This window comes from Mesoplodon bidens (assembly GCF_964165515.1).
Source record: "Mesoplodon bidens genome assembly, chromosome: 12".
Lineage (NCBI taxonomy): Eukaryota > Metazoa > Chordata > Mammalia > Artiodactyla > Ziphiidae > Mesoplodon > Mesoplodon bidens.
In genome coordinates this window covers 75562438-75575001 of record NC_138168.1, presented here as the reverse complement: position 1 = coordinate 75575001, position 12564 = coordinate 75562438, and the positions used below count along the sequence as shown (strand labels likewise).

Here is a 12564-nt window from a genome sequence, read left to right as displayed (position 1 = left end):
AGCTTAATCTAAAGCATAATCCACAAATAGCTTAAGAGGTGATTTGGCAAGAAAAATGCAAATCCATAATAAGTGCCTCAAATTTAACATGTCAGAAACTGACTTTTTTTCTAATTATCCTAATTTCTTCACAGTACTTACTCATATCTGAAATCAGTATCTTAATATATTTACTTTCTGCTATATGCCTGTGACCACTACAACACAAGATTTATCAGAGCAGAAACCTTGTCAGTTTTACTAATTTCTTTCTATAAGGCCAGAATCTAGAACAGTTCTGTACACACAAGAATTATTCAGTAAATATGTGTTGAGTGAAAGAATGCAAATGATATTAAAATATTATTAAGCTGCTCATTTTTGTCTTTATAAAGAGAAAAAAATCATTGTATGAATATAATTTTTACAGCATATATGGACAACATGTGTATTTTATCACATATTTAATTGGATGAATTTATAATTAATTTTTTTTCTGATAGAAAAAATATAAAAACCAAGCGACAACAATATTTTTCTACCACAAAACTATGCAATATAGTTTCTTTTTACACTTGTGTATCTGTAGTTTTTACTGCTTAGATGAACATTTTGATATTTCTCATTAAATGTTTCAGAGATATTTTTACGACAAAATGTTTCAAAATACTCAAAGAATTCTATTGGAGGCAAGGCTTTTTCTCTAAAAGCGTTAACAAAAATTGCAGAATGAAAATAATTGAATATAAATTTTTTGCCTCTGCAGTGTATTATTTTGAGCTGTTAAAATAGACCTCACGAAATTGTTTACTTCATATGCATAAATATATTTGATTTAATAAATATAATAATATACTTTAAAAGCATTTTATGCCTTCTAAATGTATATCACCACAGGCATATATGGAAGCTTCTTCATTAAGTTCACTTATTCTTTCACTCATTCATTCATTCACTTCTTTGAAAAATGGTCTAGAAATGTAAAAACTGTCTATGACTTAGCTGAAACTGACTGCTAAAGCATTCTGCTAGGCACAGGGGATGGATGGAGAAAAAGGCCAGTTTCTTGTTTTTTAAAGAATGCATGATAGATTGGGAAAATACGGCTGATCATTCATTCATTCATTCTTTCTTTCTTTCAGCCAGTATTTGTTGTGTGCTCAGTCTGTGCCAGGCATTGCACTACATTCCAGGAACAAAAAGCATGAGTGTACTGACATGCATCCTGAACTCAAGGAAATTCAATACTGATAGAATTAAAAAGAATTAGCTGAGCTGTAAAGTAGAATGACTCTAAAATGCTTTTTGTTAGCGTGTAAACAAATATTCATCCTTATTTGTACAAGTGCATTTTATAAATGATTGAAAGAGTATACCTGGTGTTCTAGCTTTCATAAGTAATCTGACATACGTCCCTCTCCACATGGCTTGAATTTTAATTGCTGCTGCTACTTCCTCAGGAGAATACTCTTTATCGCTTGTTGGCACATTATATTTAACATCTACACATTCCGCTGGAAAGAGAAAAACAAACTTTGGACTGAAAGTTATATCTAATCTCTACCCCAATTTTCACTGCCTTTAACTATTAAAGCCCTCTAATGTATAAAGTGCCACAACGATAGATTTGTTGTTATATTTAACATTGCCTTCTGCAGGTGGTTCTTTTTTAGAATATAAACATTCTAGAGAAGGGAAACACTAAATATTGACACTTTAGTGAACTAGTATTGATTCCTATGTGAAAGTAGCATGAAGGTTCCTTAAAATTGAAAGAAAATGTTAAAATGGTGGGACTAGAACATCAGAAGAGGAGGAAATGAGGGTTTCTTAGATCAGAGAATCTTCCCAGAATTACTCCAGTGCTACTGTCTAGATAGTGATTGTCATGCTCTTTAAGGTCAGGAACAAATAAAACTGGGAAATTCTGGGCTTTCCTGGATGTATGTGGGACAGGGGACACACGTCAGATCTTTGGAACCTTTTGAGCTTCTCAGGGCATAGCCTGAACTCTACAACTGTTAATATAGACCCATTCTACCTACTCCACAAAAATTTTGAGTGTACTTTTATCAAATTATTTAGCCCATATAAGGCTAGGAATTCCTTTGTCACATAAATATCTAAAATTAATCAGTACCTAAAGAAGCCTCTTCCAAAGAAGAATCAAGTAAGTCCAAGTCCAAAACCATAGCACGGAATGCAAATTTGAGGTTGGGAAGAGGTTTTGCTATTTGAGCTTTCTTCATTAAATGCCATAAAGAAATGTGAAAAACCTGAAAAGATAAAATGCACTAGTATATTTTTTAAATCAAGAAAATATCCTTACCTGGCCAGAGAGGCTCTAAAAAATTTCAGATACTCTAAAAATAAAAACTATGTATTTCTCAGATATACACACCATCTAGCAGAAGACTCTTTGCAGACTCCCTCATCCAGTAAGAGATGAAATTTATCATTTGACTAATTTTAACTTAATAAGCTTTAATCACCACAACAATGTTTATAATGTACATTCAATTAAAATATAACATTAAATGGATTGAGGAGATATAGTGTAAGATAAAAAATAAGGTTCTTATGCCTAAGCAAGTTAAATACCAGATTTCTTTTATCCAAAGATGCCACCCATTATAAGACACACGATTAGTTCCTGTGCTTCAAGAAAGAAAATATGCCACTCAAAGTTTTTAATCACTTTCTTGTCACTTACGAGTTTTTACTTCCTATTGAAAAAGCTCTTTTAATTTTATTTAGGCATAACTTTTTCATCATGTATCACACTTAAACGTACATGAAAAAATAAACTACATAAATTGGTTAAGTATTCTGAAAACTTATTCATACTCAAACTCCTACTCTTGTAAATCACTTTTGTAAACACTAAACATGTGTTTTTCTATGCAGTTTTGTCCTTCGTGTTGTCAAAAGCTTTGAAGATGCACCATTGCCTAAAGAGTGTTCTCCTTTTGTTTCTGGGGTTTTTCTCAAACCACCAATCCGCATTCAGGAAGTGCTGATGCTGACTTGTTCTTGATCTCACCAAAGAGGACCGCTGGAAGGTTTTTAGACTGCATCCAGAACACATATTCCTTCTTCCAAGTTTTTTTTCATGGCTTTTATCCTGAAATGCTGATGGAGTCCATATATCCAGTCATACCACTGGGACTAACAACCAGCCACTGCACATTTCTGCTTGCTTACTTGTAGCTATTTACATGTTCACGGGGAGTAAAATGCTTGGTGAACTAGGTAGGGCTCCTGGGGCACTATTTGTGGTGACTTTCAGCCAGTCATACCTCTCCCTCTCTCTCTTTTCCTGAGCCATGGGGGAGTTATTCTGGTGTGAGGAGAACCCCTTTCCCTTCACATTTCTTTGAGAGGCTCTACCATGACATTTAATTCTCTTCCCCTAAGGATTAGGCTTTTGTCAAGCATATTTCTTTTGAAATGGAGATGATATGAATTCTTATGAACAAGTCCATGTCCATGTGTGTGCAGAGAATTCTGGAGGTCACCTGGCCAGCAATGGTTGTAAGGAACCACCAATGATAAGACACTCTGATTTCATTCTGATGTTAAAGGGGAAAAGCAATGTTCATGTTAGAATTGGTGAAATACAGTACTCTGCAAAGGCATATGACTATTGCATTTCCTGCTTAGTCTACATTTTCTGACAACTACTCACCTCTCTTCATATGTATAGAAACAGGGACCTAGTCCCACAGTCTGTATCTGTACCTGCCCCATCAGCTAGCAATGGTGGACAAGCCTGCGAGCAAGCATCTAACCCAAGCTGAGCAAATCTTTGTCACTTCGGCCAATTTTTTTTAAAATTTTTATTGGAGTATAGTTGATTTACAATATTGTGTTAGTTTCAGGTGTACAGCAAAGTGAATCAGTTATACATATACATATGGCCACTCTTTTTTAGATTATTTTCCCATATAAGTCATTACAGAGTATTGAGTTCCCTGTGCTTCGGCCAGTAATTTGACACCAGGATCAAGATATTCTAAACTGGCCTTGTATGAGAAAGCAATATAAAATTCAGGAGCCATGTTTTCCATGATGTGAACTTAAGAGGAGAGAAAACATGTTTATAAAGAGAAAAGATGGAGAAGACAAGTTCTGAGGGCCTTCTTTTCCCTCTTCAAAGTTCCTCACTGAGTCATTCCTGTTCTTATGTGTCCAGAAGATGTCCCTGTATTGATATAACAAATCAACACATCCAGCTCCTTGTTGTGGCTTAAATAAGCTAGATATGTCCTCGTGACATGCTAATAAAATGCCCTAAATAGTTCAACATCTAAGGTAAAATTTTTTTGAAAAAATCATGATAATGTTAATCCTCATACTCTCTGTTACAAATTAGTGTTCAGTCTTTGGTGATACTGACATTTGGTAGTGCATTGAGTCTGGTCTACATGTGAATATTGGTGACAACAGTGAACTCAGAACCGTGGGCAGTAAGTGGCCAGTACTCTTAATCCTTCATTAAGACACATGCCTGCTAGAGAGTGGGGAATAAATCTTACAGAGATTCATGGACTGACCACATCGTTGGAGATTTTAGGGGTCCAGAAGGCTAGGCATGCTGGGACATCCTCTCTAAGGTAAAGGATAAGACATAACTAAGAAAGAGGCCAGTACTTGCTGGTCCTCTCTGCTTTTGGGTAGTAGAATTTTCTGCTTTGGGGAGTATTATTTCAATGCATTCATTGAGTGACTCTGAAGACCATCAGCTTTGAGTGGGATCCAATGCAAGACAGGCATCTGCAGGAAATTTGAGCATCCCAAGAAAGAAAGATCACCTGGTCCAATTCTGTTGTAAACATGCCACTGAAACACCTCCCAGCAAATGCACAAATGTTATTTACTACTGAGAGAGTCCTTATCTATGGGATCCTTATAGTATGATGCACCTCATCTGTCTAGAATTGTTTACAGTAGACAAATTTGGAATCGATTTATGGAGCATGGCTCTCTGAAAAATGTCACGTAACTGTGTAATATACAAGAATAAAATGGAGATGTTTCATTACCAAAATAGCTCCCTTTTGTGTAAGTGATACATGCACAAAGACCCCTTACATATTAGATCTGGGCTAGCATCAAAAGGCCTATACAAAAGTAATCTTCATAGCAGAGATGGTGACGATGAATGGGCCCAACAGTATGGGCTCTCTTTTACCCAGGCTTAGCTGTCTCAATTGTCGGTCGCAAAAACTGACTCATCATTTAATATGGTATCATCCTCCAGGGTGTACAGTCAGTTACTTCATGACAAGTTGATATCAGTGGACTTCTGTCAAAGAGGGGTGGGCAGTGATTCATCCTTACTAGAATTGAGACTTACCTCAAATATGAGTTTGTTTTCCCTGTATTTGGTGTCTCTGCCAGCATTGCTATCTTAGGGGTTACAGAGACATGGATCCAGCCTAACATTCCCCTTGGACCAAGGATCAAGTTATACAGTGAACATTTAATCACTGGGGAATGTTTGAGACTCACTGGTCCTAACATATACCATAGAAAGGATTGATAAAATTCCTGGCAGATTGGAAAGGCATATGAAAGGCTCAGCTAAGAAGCCAGCCTGGTGATGACATCCTGCAAAACTGAGGCAGTATCCTCCAGAATACAGAATATTTGTATAAAACCAAAGATCAATACACAGTACTATGACTGTAATAGCTATAATATACTGGCCTGAGATTCAAAAATTAGAAGTAGGAGTGGCCTCTCTCACCATTATTTCCAGTGGTCCATTTTCAATAATTAGTGTTCTCTGTCCCCACAACAGGGAGTTTCTGTATTGTAGGACCTAATTCCTGGGGGTGGATAGCAGGAAATATTTTCACCAGGGAACACAGTATGATTTACAATAAACCTAAATTCTGATATATTCCTAGTTGCTTTGAGATCCTCATCCTGGTGGACAAGCAGGAAAAAAAAGAAACTAATATAATGGAGTGGTGGGAGAATTCATCCTGATTGTCATGAGGAACTAGGTTGCTGCTACATAGTGGAGACAAGAAGAATTATGTCTGCATTTGCTGGGACACCTCTTGGTGCTTCCACAGTGAATGCTTAATTACAACAATCTCAGCCTGATAAGAGTAAGGCAATCAAGGTCTGTACCCATCAAGATTGAAGGTCTGGGGCACCAACCAGGCAAGCAACTAGAGCATTTGGAAGAAAGGGAAATCTAGAATAGGTGGTAGAGGAGAGATGTTGACTACCAATTATGGCCTTAGGGCCAGCTGTAGCAGTGGATACTACAGCTTTCTTGTTATATGATAATTGGATTATTTATTTATTTTTAGAGCTTATGACCACCACCAAGAACCATCTAGCGCCACCACCTTGAGGACTGGATGGACAGAATTAACTTCAGGACCAATCAGACTAGTTAAAGAGGTAAGTCATGGCAGATTTTTGGAGGTTGCTCATGCCCGAGGTGAGTGGTTTTCAACTGGGAGTGATTTGTGTCCCAGGTAGGTTGACAGATAAGATACAAGAAACTGTAAGCGCAAATACCAGTTTAAACAAAACAAGACAATTCTCCTTATGAAAAACAAGGGAAGAGACTCTTCCCCTCCCTTTTCTTAGAACATTCACTTTAGAAAACTTATAATTGTAAGTTCTCTCTCTCTCTTCTTCTTTGAAATATATGTAAATATTTTTAAAGGCTAAATAGGTATCTTGGCAGCTTTAAGATCCAGGAATATCTTTCTCAAGGACCTGGAAGTCATCTATTTGAAATGTAATCATCAAGGAAGATAGCATCCCAATCCCCCAGTTTCTGTGGAAGGGGAGGAACCTAACCTTGGTGGGAGCCTCCCACCAACTTGGAAAAATACCTCCTGCCATAAAGGCTTGAGAAGTTTATGTTTCTTTTGGATAAACCCAGTTAAGTAATGCAAATGGTCACTCCAAATAGCAGGTGAATTTAGGATTCACTATGTGTAACAAATGGTGCTATCAAATCCCTTTACTTAAGGGACTAATTATCACTTATCTTGAGAACATGTAGGTAATGGGCAATATCTGCTGGGCTATACAAAAGGGTGAGGTTTCTTTGGTTCTTTGCTATCTCTTTAGCAGATTGCCCTTGACGGGTATCACATTCTGGTTTAACGCTTATTCAACAATCTTCTATTTCTTCTACCTTTGTGGAAGTTTTCCTGGTTTGAAGGACATTCTGTCTTTAATTGTCTGTCCCCAACAATACCTCATACCCAGTTAAAATGGAATAACAGGGAAAATAAATTTTTAGTGTAATTTTTAACATAAGTATGTGCTATATGTTGCACATACTGTTTGTTTATATGAAATTAAAATTTAATTGGGTGAAATGACTCTAGACAGAGAGACCTTGCACCCTTCACAAACATTAACTCAAAACAGACAGTAGACTGAAATGCAAAATGCAAAAGTATAAAACTCCTAGAAGATAACATACGAGAAAATCTAGATGACCAGTGTATGGCAATGGCTTTATGGATATAACACTAAAGCCATGACCCATGAGAGAAAGAATTGATGAGCCGATTTCACTAAAATTAAAAACTTCTGCTCTGTAAGGAAAATGTCAAGAGAATGAGAAAACAAGTCATAGACTGGTAGAAAATATTTTCAAAGGAATACTTAAAACTCAAGATAAGAAAACAAACAACCTGATTAAAAACGGGCCAAAGACTTTAACAGACACCTCACCAAAGAAGATATACAGATGACAAATAAGCATATCAAAAGATGTTCCATATCGTATGTCATCAGGGAAATGCAAATTAAAATGAGATACCACTACACACCTATTACAAAGGCCGAAATCTGGAACAATGACAACATCAAATCCTGACTAGGATATAGAGCAACAGAAATTCTCATTCATTTTGGTGGGAATGAAAAATGGTACAGCCACTTTCGAAGACAGTTTGATAATTTTTATAAAACTAAACATACTCTTATCACATGATCCAGCAATTACACTCCTTTGTATTTACCCAAATGATCTGAAAACATATGCCTTCACAAAAACTTGCACACAGATGTTTATAGCCACTTCATTCATAATTGCCAAAACTTGGAAGCAACTAAGACGTCTTTCAGTAAGTGAATAAGTAAATAAACCATGGTTCATCCAGACAATGGAATATTATTCAGCATGAAAATGAAGTGACCTACGCAGTCATGAAAAGACATGGAAGGAACTTAAATGTGTATTTCTAAGTCAAAGAAGCTAATTTGGAAAGACTACATACTTTATGACATTCTGGAAAAGGCAAAACTATGGAGACAATAAAAAGATCAGTGGCTGCCAGGGCTTGGGGGAGGGGAGAGATGACTAGGCAGAACACACAGGATATTTAGGGCAGTGAAACTATTATATATGATATTTCAATGATGGATGCATGTTATTATACATTTGTCCAGCCCCATAGAATGTACACCAAGAGTAAACTCTAGTGTAAACTGTGGACTTTGAGTGATTGATGTATCAATGTAGGTTCATCGATTGTAACAAATGTACCACTCATGGGGGGTGTTGATAAATAATGGGGAAGGCACATGTGGCGTCAGGGGATAAATGGGAAATCTCCATACCTTCTGCCCAATTTTGCAATGAACCTGAAACTACTCTAAAAATTAAGTCTTTAGTAAAACAAATTTTAACGGGGTGTCCTGTATTTTAATTTCCAACTCTAGCAACACTGCCCCCTAGGGGACACTTGACAATGTCTGAAATAATTTTTAGTTGTCACAACTGGTATTTAGAGGGTGCGGGTAAGCCATGCTGCCACTGACAGGTCAGGACCACAGCAAAAATCATCTGGTTCAAAATGTCAGTATTGTACAGGGGGTACCACAAAGTCATTTTGCTTCACTCCCTCAAGGCTTTCAGTAAAGCCAGGATGCTGCTCAACCCAAGAAAGTGTGAGGAAATAAATACCCCTGAGAGCACCCATCTATCAGTGTATAAATGTTACAATCGCCTCATCCTCTAGGGGGACCTTTCTAAGGAATGTCCTACAAAGTTTATCAGGATTCCCTGGAGCATTGAGCCCCAGTAGCCCACAGCAATAACTACCACATCCTTTAATGAATATTCTCCTCTTTCTCATTTCATTCTTCCTACTCTCTAATTTCTGCTTGCTGACGTCACTTCCCAAATAAACTGTCTTCATCCAGAACATTTTCTCGGCTGATTTTGGGGGTCATCGAATATGAGAAACATTATTACAAACAGAACATACTCTTCTAGGAACATTACAGCCTGAACACGCTTACCCGGAAGTGCTGTGCAGTTAGTTTTTTATCCTGGAGGGGAATAGGGTAGTGAGCTGTTTGTAGATCCTTCAGGGCTGCAGAAAGTTTAGCCTTATCTTCGAAATTAGCAATCCCATGTCCAACAGCTTTCAAAATTGTTAAAGCCCGCTCTGTAAATCGGTAGCTCTCCTGTGAAGACAAAGCATAGCGGTCAGCCTCCCTTTTGTTTATTTAGGTGTAACTAGGTTTACAACAATTTAATTTCTGTTAATATATTAAACATCTGTTATATGACTGATTCAGTAGTTATTTATGGAGGACTTACTTGATCAAAGCATTTTGCTAGGTGCTATGGTCTGAGGGATATAAAACAAGGAACATGATTCCTGCTCTAGTAGGAACGCATGGAAACAACACCTACCTCACTTTGGGGGCCAGGGGAAATTTCTCCACAGTATGAATATCAAGCCTTTGTTCTGAAGAGTGTCTAGGAATTAGTCTGACAGCTGTGTGGAGTCTGACGACTGAAGGGCAGAGAAGTGTTCAGGGAGAGAGCAATAAAATAAAAAAGACAAGAGGGTAAACTAGCCTAGGCTGCTGGCTCCCTTCTGCTATAAACTCTGAAGAAGCGATAAAAATAAGAAGGAGATAGGGATGTCAGGAAGGAACTTATTTTTGAAAATGGAGAAAACACTGAGGTGTTTGCAGATTATCTTGACTCGTGTGTGGTGGGTAGTTGGTGGCTGGTGGAGAACTTACTCAGAGAAAGGGTGCTTGGAGGAAGCATGACGAGAGTCAAGTAGGAGGAAAACTGTGTAAAGTCTGTTTTTGCCTCTTTCCTAGGGGCACCATGGTGCAGTCATTGCTTCACGGTTCCCTGCAGAAATTTTGAGGAATGGCCCAGCAGGAATGGCATGAAAATGGGGTGAGAAACTGTTGAAAACAGATGAAACTGACTTGCCACCTTAACACATTTACTTCTTGCTGACCTTCTCCCAACCTTCCCGAAGCCTAGGGAAAGTCTCTTCTTAATGGTGTTTCTACCTGAGATAAAACCATGACCAGAAAACTTGTATGGTTAAATGGCAGTCTTGGGAATGATCGTGTATGGCTCTGAGGATCTTGAGTCTCTCTGTTCTTGGACCAGTCTATATCCCCTTTTGCTTCTTCATTAGAACTGAAGAATACTGGGGACTGGATGTAAGCCCCAGTAATTTTTATAAGATGGAGGAGTTGGTAACGCCAGGGAAATATGCGTTCACAGACTAAAATAACTAAACACCTAAGGAGTTAAATCACCTAAAGAAAGAAACAAACTGCTTCCATGTCTTGGCTATTGTAAATGGTGTTGCTATGAACATTGGGGTGCACGTGTCTTTTCATGCCTTTTTGAATAAATGTCCAGGATATATATCCAGAAGTGGGATTGCTGGATCATATGGTAGCTCTACTTTTAGTTTTTTATGGAACCTCTGTACTGTTCTCCATAGTGGCTGCACCAATTTACGTTCCCACCAACAGTGTAAGAGGGTTCCCTTTTCTCCACACCCTCTCCAGCATTTATTATTTGTAAGCTTTTTGATGATGGCCATTCTGACTGGGGTGAGGTGATACCTCATTGTGGTTTTGCCTTCCATTTCTCTAATAATTAGCAGTGTTGAGCATCTTTTTATGTGCCTGTTGGCCATCTGTATGTCTTCTTTGGAGAAATGTCTATTTAGGTCTTCTGCCCATTTTTTGATTGGGTTGTTTGTTTTTTTGACATTGAGTTGTATGAGCTGATTGTATATTTTGGAAATTAACCCCTTGGCAGTTGCATCATTTGCAGATATTATCTCCCATTCCATAGGTTGTCTTTTCATTTTGTTGATGGTTTCCTTTGCTGTGCAAAAGCATTTAAGTTTGATACATGCACCCCAAGGTTCATAGCAGCACTATTTACCATAGCCAAGACATGGAAGCAACCTAAGTGTCCATCAACAGATGAATGGATAAAGAAGGTGTGATATAGCTAGTGGGAAGCAGCCACATAGCACAGGGAGATCAACTCAGTGCTTTGTGACCACCTAGATGGGTGAGTTAGGGAGGGTGGGAGGGAGGGAGATGCAAGAGGGAAGAGATATGGGGACATATGTATATGTATAACTGATTCACTTTGTTATAAAGCAGAAACTAACACACCATTGTAAAGCAATTATACTCCAATAAAGATGTAAAAAAAAAGTAAAAAATCAGTAAGTTGAAAACAAAATAGCAATATGATTTAGTTCAAAATCTTTGAAAATAAGGCACAAAAAAATCACAGTTGCTCAAAGATTTACCGGTTCAAAGTTGGGTAGCACAACATCTTCATCCCCGACGACAAAGGTCACCATGCTGCAGATGTGTATGGAGTGCCCCACGGGGGAGTATGCGGTGAAGAGCAGCATGTGTCTCCTAAAGAGAGAGGACCGAGGGTTTCCTTTGTTGTAGTCCTTGCCTCTGTTAGCTTCTTGATGATACTTTGTGCTCAAATTAAGTCAAACGTTACTAAGGGCTGAATTTTGTAACACAGATGAGGTAAAGACTGATGAATTTTTCACTCTGAAAGAACCCTCCAAGATCATGGAATCTATATTTCACTGATTATGCTGGACAAAAAACGATTACAGTAAATGACAAACTTGCACATGTTGGAGACATCTCCCATAAGCTGCGGACACGTTGCGAAACACTCGTCTTGATTTTCCCCCTAACAACAGTAATAATTCATGTTGGCCTAGTGCTCTGTAGATTTCATAGCCAGTTTCTCACAAATGCATAATTTCATGTGTGTTAATTGTGTCTCTCCTACCAGGTTGTGGCATCAGGGAGAATACTGAGAGCATGTCCAAAACCCACCTGTCTATAGCTTAGGTCCTGTGGGGGAAAAAGCAGATAAAAATCCTAGATTCTTTATCAGTTCCCCATCCTTGGTTGTCTTAATGGATGAGCACTCAGACAGAATAATGATTTCTGGGAGAATCTCTCCATACCAGAGTTTTTAGGGAAGATGTGAAAATATAGAAGTTTTAAAATTTATTATTTTTCTAGAAATATTGGATGCTTGCCATAGATTATTTTAGCACTTCATTTTGTTGCTTGGGCTTTGCTTTTGTACAAGAGCCATAGTTTTTCATTGATCACATAGAATTATCATGATTGATATTGGGAAATTCAGCAAAAATATTTATTTCATCTGAAATATGAGGTAATATTTTGAATTTTATTTATCAAAATCATGAAAAATTTTCAATTATACATATTTTCTTTAAAATGAAAAATGTGATG

The 12564-nt window shown here is 37.7% G+C and overlaps 1 protein-coding gene across 1 annotated transcript in view; it reads right to left on the bottom strand.

The window, feature by feature from the left end:
• ADGB (androglobin) overlaps positions 1 to 12564 on the bottom strand; it is a gene marked incomplete at its 5' end in the record, with an annotated part of 132711 nt that overhangs the window by 49669 nt on the left and 70478 nt on the right. The window contains 4 exons of the mRNA XM_081250501.1: positions 1356 to 1493; positions 2120 to 2255; positions 9277 to 9444; positions 11577 to 11691. Coding sequence (XP_081106627.1) covers positions 1356 to 1493; positions 2120 to 2255; positions 9277 to 9444; positions 11577 to 11691 — 557 coding nt within the window. The remainder of the gene's footprint in view (positions 1 to 1355; positions 1494 to 2119; positions 2256 to 9276; positions 9445 to 11576; positions 11692 to 12564) is intronic.